The sequence below is a fragment of the Lepisosteus oculatus genome, chromosome 8 (assembly GCF_040954835.1).
Source record: "Lepisosteus oculatus isolate fLepOcu1 chromosome 8, fLepOcu1.hap2, whole genome shotgun sequence".
NCBI classification, from domain to species: Eukaryota; Metazoa; Chordata; class Actinopteri; order Semionotiformes; family Lepisosteidae; genus Lepisosteus; species Lepisosteus oculatus.
In genome coordinates this window covers 41,672,486-41,690,302 of record NC_090703.1, presented here as the reverse complement: position 1 = coordinate 41,690,302, position 17,817 = coordinate 41,672,486, and the positions used below count along the sequence as shown (strand labels likewise).

The 17,817-nt window shown below is 36.6% G+C and overlaps 1 protein-coding gene across 2 annotated transcripts in view; it reads left to right on the top strand.

Annotated features, from left to right (window-relative positions):
• The window catches only part of thoc2 (THO complex 2), a 67,013-nt gene that overhangs the window by 6,508 nt on the left and 42,688 nt on the right, over positions 1 to 17,817 (top strand). For both annotated transcript variants that reach the window (XM_006632750.3, XM_015351363.2), the window contains exons 3-15: positions 2,043 to 2,134; positions 5,356 to 5,407; positions 5,688 to 5,758; positions 6,656 to 6,777; positions 7,946 to 8,079; positions 8,692 to 8,852; positions 9,465 to 9,557; positions 10,084 to 10,239; positions 11,434 to 11,606; positions 12,629 to 12,824; positions 13,476 to 13,514; positions 13,807 to 13,937; positions 14,886 to 14,987. In XM_006632750.3, the coding sequence (XP_006632813.1) occupies positions 2,043 to 2,134; positions 5,356 to 5,407; positions 5,688 to 5,758; positions 6,656 to 6,777; positions 7,946 to 8,079; positions 8,692 to 8,852; positions 9,465 to 9,557; positions 10,084 to 10,239; positions 11,434 to 11,606; positions 12,629 to 12,824; positions 13,476 to 13,514; positions 13,807 to 13,937; positions 14,886 to 14,987 (1,522 nt within the window). The remainder of the gene's footprint in view (positions 1 to 2,042; positions 2,135 to 5,355; positions 5,408 to 5,687; positions 5,759 to 6,655; positions 6,778 to 7,945; positions 8,080 to 8,691; positions 8,853 to 9,464; positions 9,558 to 10,083; positions 10,240 to 11,433; positions 11,607 to 12,628; positions 12,825 to 13,475; positions 13,515 to 13,806; positions 13,938 to 14,885; positions 14,988 to 17,817) is intronic.

Sequence of the window (17,817 nt, the reverse complement as noted above, 5' to 3'; positions counted from 1 at the left end):
CCTGCCTTCTGCCTTCTGCCTTCTGCTTGCTGGGATAGGCTCCAGCTTCCCTGTGACTCCCTGTTGGATGAAGTGGTTAGAGGATGGATGGATGGATAGAATTGACCTTTTTATATGCTTCTGTGTCTTCTGTTAAGTCTCCTGTGTCATGAAGTCTGGGAGTGAGTATCCTGTCTTTTGAACTGGCAGTTTACGTTTGTTGCAGCTGCTCCCCAGCATGATCTGCACTTAATTATTCAAACTCGGAGCCCTGCTGAAACAGAAACTTGGAGGCACATTCTGTTTCTTAAAGGCAGTGTTGCCTTACTGAAGGGTGGTAGTTTCCTTGGCCTTTTCAGCACCGATTGTCCTGTTCAATTAAAACAATTTGTGAAGAGTTTTTCTTTTGCTCAGAATCGCACTCTTGGAGGTGCCACATCCCAAGGAACAGATATATTGGACTTATTAACGCAGTCTACATTAGCACTTATCAAATTGATTTAATCAAAAAAGAGCCCTACAAGATTTTAGATCATAATGTCGTAAGTATGCAATGCTTTGAGGAGTTTACCATTATTTAATAAAGAACTGTGTGTTTTGCCTATTGAAGGGTACCATTGGGTTTTGTTTTTCAACTGAACATCCTGTATTTGAAAGTGTGATCCATAATTGAGAGAAACAGAGAATACACACAAAGTAGTGTCACAGCCTTTTCTAATATAATTGGCTTCCAATTATTTGGTATACACTGGACCTGTTCTCTTTCTGTGCACTTTTCTCAGTAAAACATGCAATGCTTCAACTAACTGGCTTCTAAGGTGCCATTTAACATTGAAAAGGGCACTTCTTTTTTTAAACTTGACTCTTTTTCTAGCTAATTAGCTTCTCTAAAAGGCATTTATTCTGATTCCCAGGAAACCTTTTTTTAATTTGGAGTCACTGAACTGAGACCTTTAGTCAACTTGTTTAATTTCTCTGTAAGAATCTGATCATAAACTTCATTGTAATAGAGCATGACACGGATTGTTTTGTAAAAAATGTATTACTTCTGAGTATGTTCTGCGGCTTTTGAATGTCTTTGATTTATTTTATGGGTAGTGTCTAATTTTTAGACTAATGCTGCTGTTTGTACTATATTTTTGTGTTGCTATGGAAGGCCTTTTTCCCCATTGAGTTACTCAAAGTCGTAAATGGATTTACTTGTGGATTTTACCTAAATTTTGAACTCTGTAAAGAACCTTACTAACAGAAACTACAACATGAACGTCATCTTTGGCTTCATCATTGATAGCTTTTATTTGATCTCTTTCCTTTCTTTCCTCTTTCTCTTTTCCTTCTTTATTTCTCTATCCCGTAAAGGTTTATACATTTATGTAGAAATGAAGATATTGACAGGCTTGTGCTGTTTTTACAGCTTTTGTAGGAAAGCTTAAATAATATTTTATATATGTTATTGAGAGATGTTTTATTTTAGAAGTCATGTAGCATACTACAGCATACCTTAATCTGTTTAATGTTTTATACATGGTAAGATAGAATGCACGATGAAGATAAATGTATTAACACAAGTAGTGGCTCTTTGTCAAGAATCGATTGGTCATAACATTTCTTTCTTTAAAATGAAGTATTTTAAAGTTTTCCACATATGATGAAAGTATGTTATCAGAGAAACAGAAATCAGTCTTTCTGCATGTGAGACCTGAGCTTGATTCAGACAGCTCAGAGCTCAATAGGTTATTTCATGAAAGCCTGTGTTGGTATGAGGACTTTCAAAATGAAAGATTTCATGTATTTGACTGTTGATTGTTGACATTTGTAGGTAACTATGACTTCGGTAAATTAAGATTAATGACTGACTTACCACAAAAGTCTTCCAGTCACTTTTAATAGCATAAATTCAGTAAATACTAGAGGTATATACGGTAATGGGTATTGAGCCTTTTGTTTCTTTCTGTTTAGTGATTACACGTATTAACTTCGCCTTTAGAACTAGGCACAGATTCAAAACCAGATTAATATCTGCATATTGTAATTAATATAATATTTTTCTTTTCCTTCCACAGATATTCATGCTGCCCTCTATGAACTCTCATGGCATGTCATCAGGGGCAATCTCAAATTGGACCTGGCTGCCAGTGTTCTTGGTGACATAATGGTACGAGGAAGAATTAATCCTTCTGTCCCAAAGCCAAGTAATTCTATGCCCACAGGCTATTAATTGAACCTGGATACATTTCAGATGTAAAGTAAACCTTAATAAATTGCAGTGCCTTATTAATGATAATTGACTGGATATTAGAGATCAGCTTTATGAAGCGATTGCAGCTACAGATGTTGGAGAGACAGAAGCTTAATTTAGCCTGTAATATAGTGTGAGTTAAATTCTCATCTCGCAAAAGTGCAGGTTTTAAAATGACGTGGTGGTAACTGCTGCATTATACGTTATAAATCTAAATCTTAACGTACCATTACCTGGCTCATAATTTCTCATTTGGTCAAGATATCACATTTTTTACTTTAATTAAAGCCATAATTGTACAAGCAATGATGTTTTTGTTCTGTTGACTTAGAAAAGTACATTATATTCACCTTTGAATCGGATAAATATAGATAGATAATATTTTATTAATCCCGTCGGGAAATTGATGTGTTACAGCAGTCCAGCCCAAGACAAGCAAAAACAGGCGTCAGAATAGTTATAAAACAAAAGACAACAAAATAAATAAAAATAAATAAATACATAGGTGTGTGCAAAATGTGATGATCATGGTCACTGTAAAAACAATAAAATATGTGCAAAATGTCCAAAAAGTACAATGGAGCAAACATGCTGTCCATAGACGAACAAATGAAGGGCTAACGGTCCTAGCCTAGGGCAGCGTTATACACCCTGACACCCTGTAGTATGCTACATGACTTCTAAAATAAAACATCTCTCAATAACATATATAAAATATTATTTAAGCTTTCCTACAAAAGCTGTAAAAACAGCACAAGCCTGTCAATATCTTCATTTCTGAAGATATGTAGCTGTAGCTGGAGCAGTCTGTTGCTTAAAGTGCTCCGCCGCCCAGTAACAGTCCCATGAAGGTGTTGTTCATGATGGCTGTGAGCTTGGTCCTCTCAGCCACCACCTCCATGGGGTCAAGGCTCATCCCCAACACAGTGCCAGCCTTCTTGATAAGTTTATTGAGCCTATGTGCATCTTGATGCCCCAGAACACAACAGCGTAGAAGATGGCCGCTGCCACCACTGACTGTAGCAGTGTTCCACACACACCAAAGGACCTGAGCCTCCTAAGAAAATAGAGTTGGCTCTGATCTTTATTGTACAGGGCGGCAGTGTTACCAGACCACTCCAGCTTATCATCCAGGTGTACCCCTAAGTACTTGTAGGAATGTATACCCTCTATGTCCTCACCCTGGATGGAAACAGGGTTCAGCGGAGACTTATTCCTTCGAGGATATAAATATATCTTTATTCACAGATATTAAGAATGAAGATGTCTATTACTGATCAAACAGACAGTTATATGCAAATAGTGTCTGTTTTGGTGAATCTTTGGTTAAATTGACACAACTGCTGTGTGGTACACACTTAAACATGAAATAATTCTCAAGCAAATGTTAATGCTCAATATTTACAGTTTTGGAGATATTCAAAATAGTAAAACAGTGAAAATGACATGAACACAAGTTTGGGCACCCTCTCAGTCAGTACTTAGTAACACCAATGGCAGGTATTACAGGTTTCAAGCATTTCCTCTAACCAATTAAGAGTCTTTCTATTCTTGCTTTTGGAGTTTTTCCTCACTTTTCCTTGGAAGAACTCTTCTAGCTTAGAAATATTCTTAGGTCTTCTTGCATACACTGCATATTTTGAGATCTCCTTACAGATTTTCAGTAATATTTAAGTCTGGGGACTGCGAAGACCATTCCAAAAGCTGAATCTTTAGTTCCTGTACGTACTTCATGGTATGTTTTTGATGTATGTTTCAGATCATGCTAAAATATCCAACCTCATTTTAGCTTCCATTTCTTCACTGACTTTGGGACATGAGCTTCTAGGATTTCTTGATATTTAGTTGAATCCATTGTTCCTTCCACCTGCACAGTTTTTCCTAAGTTATTGACTGCCACACAACCCCAAAGCTTTACCCATTTTTCTCCAAATGTATTTTTGGTGGTTGTGGCCATAAAGTTTAATTTTTGTTTCATCAGTATGCTGCACTTTGTTCTAAAATGTTTCTGGCTTATCCAGGTTTTATTTTGTGTACTTCAGACATTGACTTATTTTGATGAGGTCATGGGAAAGGTTTCCTTCTGACAACTCTCCATTTTTGTATAAGCAACACTGTACTCTGGACCTGTGGACAACTACTCCACTGTCAACTAAACTTTTCTGCAAGTCCTTTGCATTGATCTGTCGATGCTGCATTGTAGATCTGACCAGTTTATGAGCAGTTTTATCAGAGATTTCTCTGGGTCTTCCAGATCTTGCCTTGACTTGTTTAACTTCCATTTCTTAATGTTTCTGACAGTTGAAAGTGCAAGCTGGAAACTTTTATGGACTTTTTTATAGCCTTCCCATGCTTTGCAAGAGTGAATTATCTTTATTTTCAAGTCCTCAGACAGCTGCTTAGAGGAGCCTATGGCCTATAGCCAACATTTATAGCCTAAGAGGTTATAATCGGCATCATTTTTGTTCACCTGACTTAATCTAAGGCCAGAGTCCCACAAGTTTTGGGCTCTTTTGAAAAACGCCAATGAAAAAAGTAATGAATCAACTGGAAGGATGCCCAAACCTTTGTACATGCCACATTCCATTTATTTTTTAAAATGATAAAATAAGCAAGTACTTTTAATGAGCAATTACTATTTTATTTCCATGCTGATAATGTGTCATCTGTTTAGAGATTCACTGAAACAAAAAATTTTACCAGGGTGCCTAAACCATTGCACACAACTGTAAGCATTAGGATAACTGCCCTCTTTTATGTAAAATATAACATTAGTACATTTTATAAAATGATGTTTACAGTGCAAATTTTATCAGAAGAAACTAGAAAAAAATTATTTCATAAAACATTATATCAAAAGAAACATGTGTCTACAGCAGTAACAGTATAACATCTTTATGAAGTTTTGTGTGACAGGAGAGTAAGCTTCTTGGAATTCAGTGACTTTAAGCTGATAAAATATTACCATTACACCTGCATGTCAGTGGAATAATAATTTTTCATATTTTGGTTCAAAATAAAGAGCCGTGTAGCCTAGATTATATTGGTAATTTAAAACCACTTTTCAAACATGGTTTGGATGAAAAAGAAATGAATTGCTTTGTGTACAACATCTTGATGATTCACTCTTTTTTCAGGAATTACGGGAAGACATGTCATCCATTTTAGCCGATGTATTCTGTATATTAGGTAGGTGCTTTGTTAGAAGCTATTAATGATATTTTGCCTTCTTTTCTGTTTCGGTACCATATATATATATCTGCTGCAAATGTGTCCTGAATGTATTTTTAAGATGTGAAATTGCTACTGTACTGTTTTGGAAACAGAAAGAAGGTTATATATTTATATTTACCTTGTAGTGGTACAGTGTGTGGGTATAATGATATGCTGAATATTATGCGAAATACTTCCTCAACTCAACTCTTCCAGTAAATGCCATTGAAGCTGGTATTGCTTGTTTTCATTGTAGATATAGAGACTGGTTGCTTGGAAGAAAAAAACAAGCGTGACCATTTTACCCAGTTGGTAGGAGCGTGTTTGGTAAGTCCCGTCCTTGATTTCAGCACAGACTGTGTTGTGAAGAGAACGAGTAATGCTTTACTCAGTGTAATGGCAACGTCAATGTATCGAACTTAAAGGCTTCAATGTTATGCACACTAGATGGCAGCATTGCATTTAACAAATCAGATTATTTTATCTTTTACTGACAGTGCTTTGAGCATGAGTTTGATTTCAGACTTTTAACACAAATAGTTTTCTTTGTGACGCTTAAATCCACTCCCCCCAGACTTTTAAGATTAGCTGTTTTAGTGTGATAGAGTGACCTACATTCTGTTAGGAAGTGTTCATACTTTCCATAGAAAATAGCTGTTCTCTTGTGGGGGGAAGCTTTAATGTTAGTCTATAATTAGATGTGAAATAACTAAAGAACAAAATCAGATATTTAAAATAACTGTGTAAGCTTTTGAAGTATGCTCATAAGCTGAGTTTTCACTCATTTATTGAGGAGCTATGAGGAATGGTTATTTTCAAAGTCAAAGCTGGGAATTCAGCACTTCACCCCATTTTGTATGCCTATAGTGTAACACAAAGAAAAGAAAGAAACTGGAATTTTGGTAGATAAGTTTGCTGCTTTAAATGTAGTTTGTAATTGGTTTTGTTTAATGTTTGCTAAGCTTCCATTTTGTTATATCTACATAAGTGATACTAGTTATGTACATATGCTGTTATTACAGTTATCAGTGTAGCTATTATTAGTAAAAATCCAAAAAGGTAAATTTTAGGTTTAACATAAACGTTTAATGTGAATATGGGAAAATCATTTTCTACGAGGGTAAACTTGGATTTGGAAGTCTGAGCCCTAGAATAAACCAAAACGCCCTTTTGTGGGTAGTATTATTGGTCACCTTCCTCACTTGTGTATTTTCTTTCCTCCAGTATTTTGTTTCAGATGCTGTGCTCAAGGAGCGCTTGGATCCAGAGACTTTAGAATCCCTTGGACTCATCAAGCAAGCGCAGCAGTTTAATCAGAAAATCGTAAAAATCAAGACCAAGCTATTGTGAGTAATTGGCATTCCACACAAGGCTTTCCGGTGCAGATTTAAGAGTGAGAATGGGCAGGAAACCTGCTTTGAAAAAAAGCTTAATGATTTGCTGCCCACCTGTGTCTTCATAACATATGGTTCAGCGCTACATTTTCCTCTTGTCTACTGGAATATTACTGGACACTGCCCATTATGCCCCTGCTACTACACTACAGGGCATTTGGCAGCTTTTCCCAACACAGGGAATATATAGCCAGTAAAAAATATATATGACTGCTGAGGCATTATATGACCTCATAAAGAAGAAAACACTTAATAACATTTGATATGAAGTGCACTTCGCTCACAATTAGAAATAATAACCACAATTGGTAATTGCACCTTCAGGTTCAGTTCGCCCTGTAATCTGAGATGTCTGTTGTATGTGAAACACAATAGTTACGCTGAAGTAGTTCTGCTGAAAGCTGACCAAATTCATCGCTGAGCTCTCCATAAAAAAAGTTCTGCATTGAAGGGCACTTGAGAGAAATGTGTGCTCCTTGCAGGCAGTTCAGCATGCTTGAGACTGTCTGTCAGTGGCTGGAATGGAACACAATTAACAATAGGTTTTGCAGCAGTGCATAGGGAGTGATGCAGAGCATGACAAATAATAATGTTGCCCAGTTAGACCATGCAGAGCCTTTAAAACAGTGACAAAACACTGCAGAATTGTGTCGGATTCTAAAGAAAGGTTTTTACCTCAGTACAAGTCTGTGTCACTGCCTGCCTTGATATATTATATTATATTATGAAGAACCTCTGTGATGAGTACTTTGTAAACAATGTGTAAATAGTCAATTTGTTCTGCACCTCATTTTATTTAAAGTTAAAAACACAGATTTTCAGTGCCCTTGGTGATTCATTTGCTTTCCGTTTGTAAACAATAAAGTGATTAAATTTGGTTAATTTAATTCCTTCTTAACCAAATTTAATCACTTTATTGTTTTTGTTGGAAAAGGAGTGGTCATATCTTTGTAAAAGCAGATCTGAATGCTATACCACAAAAGCTTTAAAAAGTAACTGGATACTAAATGTTGACTTAAATAGGTTTAGGTCTCATAAAATTACTCATTAACTAGAGAATGTTGTGAGAAGAGATTTGTAAAGCTTTGGGACAAGTTATAAGTGATATTTTTCATTACAGTTATAAGCAACAGAAGTTCAACTTGTTAAGAGAGGAAAATGAAGGTTATGCAAAGTTGATAACAGAACTGGGCCAAGACTTGTCTGGGAACATCACCAGTCACTTGATCCTTGAAAACATCAAGTCATTGATAGGTAAAAGCTTCCCTTTAACATTGTAACATTTCATGCATAGTCCTGAAGGAGTATAAATATTATTTGCTTTGTGTGCTTATTTTTGTATCTTGATGTTCTGTACAGTCCATAATGTGTTCGAAGTGTAATTATGATTTGGAAACTAATGTCTTCACTATGACAATTCTCAATCAAAAACCTTATAATGAGCAAAGTAGCTTTCTTTAATAAAGTGAAACAGTATCCTGACTTGAATGACTAAGGAGGCTAATAGCCCTAACATGATTGTGTTTTCACACTTTTAATCAAACTGCCCTAGCGGTATATTGCAATTTTTTTAATTGCATTTGATGTTTTTAGAAAGACAGTACTTTTCATTAGAGCTATGTATTTAACTACGTTTGAACTATTTTAGAGAAGAATCTCTAAGATGAATTGTTAAATTCTAAGACGTCTAACAGATTGCTCACTTAGAGTGTGACTCATCTAATGGCAGGCTTTGTTTCTACGAATTATTGTATAAATAATCAGGACACTTCTTATAGACACTAAAAGTGTTGCCATGGATTTCAAAGAGTTTTGCAGGATCTCATTTTCACCACAATCTACGTTTTTCTCCATTTTCACCCTTAGGTTGTTTTAACTTGGACCCAAACCGAGTTCTGGACATCATTCTTGAAGTTTATGAATGTAGATCAGAACAGGATGAATTTTTCATACCCCTTATTAAATGTTACATGTGTGAACCACAGACACTTTGTCACATATTGGGTTTTAAATTCCAGTTTCATCAGGTAATGTTTTTCCTTTTTTTGTGCAATTAGCAGGGCATTTATTTGCATTAGGAACAAAAAAGATCAGTAGTGAGGCCAATTATATTTAAGAAAACTTCTCTTTATAATTTGAGAAGATCCAGTGTCACTGTTTTGTAACTAGCAGGTAAAGAAAATAAATTTAAGGTGAAAAGGAAATAATCAAGTTTTGTAAGTGCTTGTGTGATGATGGCAGACCCTGATGGGGTTTAATTCTGGTTGCTGTGGGTTCCAGACACGCACACTACTCCTTAGATGGTGGATAACTCTACCACACCAGGAGACCTGCTTTTCTGCCACAGCAGAGTTTTACACTGTGTAGCTTTCACAAGGGGGTTACGTCACTTTTGTAACTAAATCAGTTTGCGAGGCCCTGTTTACACTTATTGGTTTACCTCGGCAAAGATCGTGGTGATACTGTTAAAGGCTCAGTTCTGAACTTTTCAGAAACAAGTTGAATAATAGTGTAATGAGGGTCACAGTTTTATGTTCACTTTTCATGATGTCTCCACTCTAAATTAGTATTATGCATCAATGTTATAGAAACATACAAACCATAACCTTGAATTCACCGATTACAATATCTTGTCCCAGGAACCAAATGGGGAGACTCCGTCATCTCTCTATCACGTGGCTGCTGCTCTCCTTCAGCACAATTTGATAGAGCTTGAAGATCTCTATGTGCATGTAAGTACCTTCATCGAATCCTCTTGCTGTGATAAACTAAAACCAGAAGAGCAGTGATTTGCATTTGTAGCAGCTTGGCACGTGTATTTGGAAGCTTAAGTTAGATTCAAAAATAAAATACACTTTAAGCAGCACAACTGTTGAAGATAAGCATTTAATTCAGCTCTTAATGCTAAATGCATACTTATACTGTTTTAATGGGCTCCTAGGAGGCAGAACTGTCACAAATTCTACTTTCAGGAACATTAACATGTACCTTATAGCACCTCTGTGGGATTCAGAGGTAGACTGCAAGATACACAAGTTGTGCTTGATAAATCGCATTTGCTTGTAAGCTTCAGTAAATATATTTTTAAGATAACAGAAGGTTAGTTGTACTGAATTAGGATACAGGCCTAATAGGGTACGAATGCAGAATATAAACTGCCAAAATAACAGTAAATGTGGAGACAGAAATTGTGCGTGAGACCTCAGCGGTGTTGTAACATGTTTTTAATTGAGTTTGCTGTTATTGGTTCTCTTATAGCTCCTACCATTGGATCCCACAATCTTGGAGGAACATAAGAGGGAGATAATGGAGGCTAAACAGATAGCACGGAAGCTAACCATGGTTGTGGTGCCTTCAGAAAAGACAGATGAGAAGGACAAGGAAAAAGAAAAAGAGGAGGAGAAGAATGAGAAGGTACTTTTTCTTCCAGTCAGCACCTGTTTTTTCTTTGTGCCTGCTTTTATTTAATACATAAACTTACTGTTTGGTTCAGATATGGACAAGTCCCTCTGATGATGATAATTGACTGTTCATTATTTAAAACCACTCAAAGCTTGGTTTCGCATCACAGCTTTATTTGAAGAGACGATGCATTGTCATATTTACTTTTTGAAGAGCACATCATCTTTCATCTTGAAAGTACATTCTTGCGAGAATGCCTTCATCCTACCTCTCTCCCAACAAATGTAGTACTCTTAGAAAATTAAATTCAAATTATTTGATGATAAACCATTTGAGAGATGAATAAGCTAAAAGCTTTTGTTTTTGGTGATGTGGGTCCCTTGGAGGAATGTCTTTGTTCTGGAACAGCAAATTTAATTACACTTTCTTTTAAAAAAATGTACTAAAACCATGCCTCTGCAACTTTCATGCCAAGCTTGGTGCACAACCATGACTTTATTTGCAAGGTGGTCTTGTTTTTCTTTTATCAGTCATCCATAATGTATTCTTCCCTAATATTGTTGGCAGTGAGTGATAACCTTGATAGAATTTGCAGGTATGTGATGGGGTTCATCAGTGCAAGAAATAAGTTGTCAAGAGAGATGAAAGGTGTCACGTAAGAAGTACACATAATTTATAATGTATTCTTGTACATCATGTAATTTTGAATTCTCAAAATGCAGTTTTTGTGTACTAGAGCATAAAATGACATTTACTAGATTGAGTAGATGGCCTTTGGTCTCTGCAAAATCCTAATATGACAATAAATGGCCAGAAACAATCATATACCGTAAATATGTGCTCATGTCAAGCCATTCAATTGGCATGCTAATTTGTGTTCTCCCTCTTAAGTACACGTGCCACACAAGTACAAATTCAAAGGTTCTTCATATTTTTCTCTGGCAGCTAAAAAGCAAGGCTGGCCAGCTTCTATTTTTTTACAGTTGAAATAGCAGGAATATCAACAGAACCATCGCTTTCCCTCTTAATTTGAGTAGCGGTGTCCCATTTGATCCTTAAGGGAACCTTAGAAGTGAGAGCAGTCTGTTTTCCTTTTGAAGTCAGAGATTTCAATGGGCTATAACCTTTTTTTATATCTATAATGTTAAAAAAACTAAACGTATTCTGTGAACTGTACTGCAAAAGTTACTTTTTCCTTATTTGCAGCCACCGGATAACCAGAAGCTTGGGCTTCTAGAAGCTTTGTTAAGGATTGGTGACTGGCAACATGCTCAAAGCATTATGGATCAGATGCCTTCTTTCTATGCGACATCACACAAGCCTATAGCTGTGGCTCTTTGTCAGCTTCTGCATTTTACTATTGAACCCTTGTACCGACGGTAAGAGTTACATAGGGTACCAGATTAGAACTGCAACATACATGAACTCTCTTTAAGTTCTTACACTCCTTACACTTTTTTTACTTTATTATTATCGACAGCCTTGGGTGCGCCACATTCACTTACTTAGCTTAACGTTTTCCTTTGCTGAAATAAAACACATTGCTGTGTTTCGTGCTCTGCTGGCTATGTGAGGAGACTTGGCGCACTGAGAATTGGAGAGCTGTTAAGGTCAGGTATGGCAAGCACAAACATTCATGTGTCATCATTTACTCCCTTGCTAACCTTGGCCTCAGCCTTGGCTGTTTCAGTAGGCTGAGAGTCTACTGGGGCCTAATGCGTCTCTGTTCCTAAAGAAGAGACAAATAAAAATTGCTGTAGGTACAGGCAAAAGCTCTATTTTAGGCTTTAATATACTAGCAGGTATCCTGATCATAATTAAAACTGTTTGTTTTAGGTGTTCAAAATTTAAAATACAAGATCATGTTTTTTATGATTCATTTATGGTAAGTTAAGAAGGTAGGCAATCAAACGTTTTTAACTTAAATTCAGTGTGCCAAGTGAAGAAAAGTTTGGGATCTCTTAGGGACTGTTTAGGTTTGTTGATGGATTAAACCCCCAAAAATATAGTTAGCTTTCTGGTTCTTCTGAAAATGAATATTTCACTGAACAAGTCTGGTAGACATGCTACAGAGTGTTACCAAAAGAGCTGAGCTACTTTGCCATACTTTATTTAATAAGGTTGATATGAAAAACAATAGAGAACCTGACAGTGTATAATTAAACCACCCATCGTGAAAAGAACAGTAATTAATTTTAATTATATTTGTACACCTTTCTTCCACCCACTGGTAATTGTAATGAAAACCTATTAGATGTCAGTGTGTGGGAATAGTAGCCATAATTGACCAATAAGCAGCCAATTTGATATTCCTAGCTGAGCGAATAATAGTAAAGACTTCACACATGGTTTTCTTCCTGTACAGTGAGAGATGCAATCTGCTGTTGTCTTTGACCTCTAGGGCCGGCGTCCCGAAAGGAGCCAAAGGGTGTCTTATGCGACCTCTCACAAACAAGCGAGCTCCCAAGCCAGCGGAGACATTCGAAGAGTTGAGGAAAGAAGTTTTCAGCATGCTGTGCTACCTTGGCCCTCATCTCTCTCATGATCCCATCTTGTTTGCAAAGATAGTGAGGCTGGGCAAAGGATTCATGAAAGAGGTTTGGGGCTTTTTCATCTCTTGCTGTTTGAACCAAACTGTATATTAAAAATTAAAATTTGCATGCATTAAAAATCCTTCAGAAGAGACGTGTACCTCAGGAGAAATGGTGTGGCGGTATAATGTAATTATGTGTAAGCTTTCTGTCTTTTTATTTTTTAAGACTTCATGAGCTGACAGATTTGACAGAGATGCTGAATCAGAACTTGCATTTTTATTTTTGTCCAACAGTGGCAGTAATAATGTTGGTGTAATAACAGTCTAAAGGACTATAGATCCTGTTTACGGTGCAGAATTGTGCCTCTGTGCTTTTAGTACAGCAAAAAAAGCCAGATTTGCTGTTAAAAGCAGGTTTTTCAAAGCAAGGTGACAAATGTGAAATTAAATCAAATGGCAGGCGTAGGGCAGAAGTGTTAACTCAGCTGAAGCTCCTCAATGCAGGGCCACATGGTTATAGATTTTTTTTTCCCCAAACATCCCCAGTTAATTGGGAAAGTGTTTGCATTTTTTTCCATCTCCCATGTGAGTTTTGCTTTCACTGCAGTGCCAGAGTATTTTATCATCGCTGGTTTTCATGACTTGTATTGGATCTCCCTATATTTTAAAATCAGGTGATTTGCTGTGTTTTTATGTGTATGTTTTTTTTTTCCAGTATCAGAATGAGAGCCGACAGGATGAAAAGGACAAAATGGTAAGAAATGTCTTTATTGGCATATTCCAAATTTTTGTCTGAAATATGTCAAATTAAAAGGTAGTATGCCATTTTCAATTGGTAGCTCCAGTCTTACATGAAGCAAAGTCCTTTATATAGTCCTTTCACCTATAGGAATGACTGGGGCTGCCCCACATTGCATAAAGAATGCTTGTTCAGTTTTTCAAAATTATTTTACTTTGGGATTTGATTCATTTGAGCATTTCTATTAAATGTACAAATAATAAAAGTAAAATAATTCTTCTAACTGGTGTTTTTTTCTTGTCTCAAGGACACCCTGCTCAGCTGCTTTCTTAGTATTGCGGACCAGGTTTTGCTTCCTTCTCTCACTCTGATGGACTGTAATGCTTGTATGTCGGAGGAATTATGGGGACTGTTTAAAATGTTTCCTTACCAGCACAGGTGAGGTGCTTCATTCTTGTACATAAATTAAGTAGATGGAAACCACAGAGGTGCTTCCATTATATTCTTTGGTAGCCTCATAGATGATGTAAATTTACAAGCAATCAAGATGTTTAATACAGCTAGTTCTGCCCCAGTTTGGGTTTTTTCCTTGTATATTTTTGTCCTTTGGGTTGGCTTCTCCAGTCATAATGAAGCAGAGTCTTTATAATAATAATGTATAATGTTTCTTTATTAGCCCTATACAATTTCTTGCATTAGGAATTCGTCTTTTCGCATACCCTAGCTTTTCTCCAAGGAGACACAGACACACAGACAGGGAGAGAAGCTTGGGGTCAGAGCGCAGGGTCTGCCATTGTACGGCGCCCCTGGAGCAGTTAGGGTTAAGGGCCTTGCTCAGGGGCCAGTATAGCCCTTAGAGACTGCCAGTCTAAAAGCACGAGATATCAAAAAGTGCTTTTGGATACATGGAGCTTCGTTTATGGCAAATCCAGACCGTAGTTAAGCAAATTGTCTTGACTATTTGTTCATGTGGCTGCTAAAAAAAGTAAATGAATCAATTCTGTGTTTTTTTGTTTTTTCCAATTATTTCACTTTGACAATAATATACTCTTGGTAAATTAATTACATGGCTTGCAAAGCTGTAGTACAGTCTGATTTGATTTTTGTTGCACCTCTGTTGAACTTATCATTACTATCAAAAAATGAATTTTCTAGACCAGTGCCTGTACTTGTCAAGACTACCTTAAATTATTGACCTGTACCATTTGACAGAGATTTTGCTTTGTCTTTCTGGATACTTGGCTTAAATCCAGTTTTCATCCCAAGTGGTTCAGGCAAAAGCAGATCTTGTGGTAAATGGAAAGAGATGTATCAATAGTTCTTGTAATCATTTACTTCTAAGCTACAGATATGATCTGTCATATCCTTGTCCTTTGTCCCTTTCAGGTATCGATTATATGGACAGTGGAAAAATGAAACATACAACAGCCATCCTCTACTTGTCAAAGTCAAAGCCCAGACAGTTGACAGAGCCAAATATATTATGAAGTAAGATTTTTTTATAACTTCATTTTACTTTTTGTGCTAAAAACTTAATTCATTAACCTATAGATAAAGCTTTTGGCAAATACTCCACAAAATGCTTTTAAAGTCATTGACACCTTTTAGGTGAAATCTCCCATGAAGTAAAAAAACATACTGATGCTAGCTACAATGCTTAACTTGAAATAAAAAAGGCACTCACATTTTCTGTACTTGCACTGCAAATCCATTCATTTATTGTCAGCTATAACAAAATATGCCTTAAAAATGACCTTAAGTGATCTCAGTTCATAAGGGTGTTGTTGCTACTTGTCTGACTACACAAGCACAGGATATCACTGAATGGAAGGTTATTAATGTTGCCTTTTAAGTATGTTAGGTGAATATGTAATGCAGGCTTGTAATGATATGGTGGACACGACTGTAGATCCATTATGTGTAAATGTGTTACATTTAGTTGCTGGTAGCTTTCCAACCCCTACTTTTAAAACCAGGAAAATGAATGGGGAAAAAAGGTGAAGGAAGAACAAAGGGCAGTGTCGTCAAAATGATATAATGGTGAATGTATACGTATTCATTAAAGGGGGCAGTGAGGTAATGTCATGGGTAACAAATTCAGGAGGGAAGGATTAAGTTGGATAACGCAGAGATGGTGGTACCTCATTAGCAAGGCACATTAAGCTGCCCAGTATGACCGTTGTGCTTTGACAATTTGAGATTGAGTTTAAAGTTTAAATGTGTGTTTCAAGGTTTGTATCCTCTTGGAATGAATAACTCCCTTAGTGACTAGGGCACCGATTCTCCTTGAAATCTGTACTGTGCCGTCAAATTGCAGTGAGAGCAGGTGCATCATTAATAACTAATCTGTACTGCAGAGGTGGAAAATGGGTGATGTAGATTAAAAGGGGGATGCAATCAAGTTTCCATACACTTTCCTGCCTGACTGTGCTTTTGATTAAGCCACCTGACTTGCTTTTGAGCCTCTGACAACAAATTGCTTTGTGAATGGCTAAGTATTGGGTGCCCCATCTTGAGCTTGATTTATGGAATGCAGTGAAGCACCATGCCATTTATCAGACCACCTTACTCAAACGGGGAACTAATCTGGGGAACTGTTAAGATTTGGTGATGGTGTGCCTGTCAATAGTGGCTTTTTACAAACCAATTAGAAATCGGGGAAGTAAAGAACATTTTTCACAGCTTTGAACAAATATTCTTCAACTGTATTGTTCTTCCCAGTGCTAGGGTGTCTTTTAAGCAGGTCAACTAAGTCAGTGATTTTCAGAACTGAATCAGTTCTGTCCCCAAATGTTAGCCTCTCTTAGGGTTTTTTGCACTGAGACTTACCGTCATAGGTGATGACAGAGGAGACTGAATGTTGTTTAAATATATTTTCTACCTCAAAAAATTAATTTTCTTTATGCAATGTTTGGCATTTCAACAGTTTTTAAGGAACAAATTACCTAAACTAAGCGATAGGTATATATGTTTATTAGTTGGCAGACTATGGGATTGAAATGTTAGTCCATCATCTTGATTAGTGATTAGCCTCACCTGTAAACTCTGCTTGAAGGACTAATAATCTCTGTCAGCACAGGCTGTGATAAGTGAAATGCACTGCATCTAGTTTTGTATTTAGCAGACCTTAACGTTTTTAAGTGGGAAACAAAATTGGCAAAAGGCAAGGATAAAAGTATTATGTATGACAAAAACACTTAAAATGTGAAACGGTATTTGATATAAATAAAAATATATTTCTACAACTTGCTATTGGTGTTTAGCACCAGCTTCCTAATGAACAAATCAAGCATGTTGGCCCTTCATTCACATTCACAAAGAAATATAACTTTTTCCACTTCTTGAACCAGAAAAACTATTTTTTTGGATAACATAATTATGGGGTATTTATTACTGTATTAAAAATCGAGAGGCACTAGAGTGGTCTAGTTTCATTAGTTAAGTTGCTGAGCTCCCTCAGGACCCTTTCACGCTATAGTCAGACGTGATCAAACAGGTCCTGTGATTGATTAGAGGTAAAGAACTGCAGGGAACACTGTATGCAAGATGCATAAACCAAAGGCACCTGCAGTGTGTGTAAGCTCTGCAGACTCGGACAAGGTGTGAATTGAATACTGGCTGACGGCTCTGTCCACATTTGCCGCACAGTCCAAACAAATTAGCTTAACATGCCAGATCTGACCCTGTACTCTAGGTATACACTAATTAAGATATTCTTACTCCCTTTCTTGGAATGTGGTTATTTTGTTCATAAAATGGTTCCTAAAACTACTCTTATTCTGTTCTGTTTCTGTTAATCCTGGGTACCACATATTGCTATAATCATTATTCTTCATTTGTTGCCTCTCTACATACTGGATGAATGCTTTACTGGTTTATGCCTTAAGTTCTTTGAACACTGCAGGAGACAGAATCAAAGACTCACAGATCATATTTGCAGTTTTGCGTAATGCAATGTGGATACGAGAGACTTTTCAGAACTCTTTACTTGCAAATAGTCATGTTACAAGAAAACAACATGTTCTGTTGTTTGAAGCTTTTCAGTTGAATTTCAAAGTAATTCTAAACCTGCATGATGTTTTCCAAATTTAAGAGCCCTTTCCTGCAAACAATACATTTTTTAACACCTGTAAATCTGAATTGCATGTAGGCATCACTCTCCTTCTGTACTTTGGTGTAGATTTTAGCTAGGCTTTCTTTTGTCCTTTTTTCTTTTCAAAGTGGTAAATGTGTACTTTAAGTTTAAAAGAAATCTACCAAAATGAAAAATGTAAACTCACCAAATTGAAACCAAGTGTGTGTACCAATGAAGAATAAT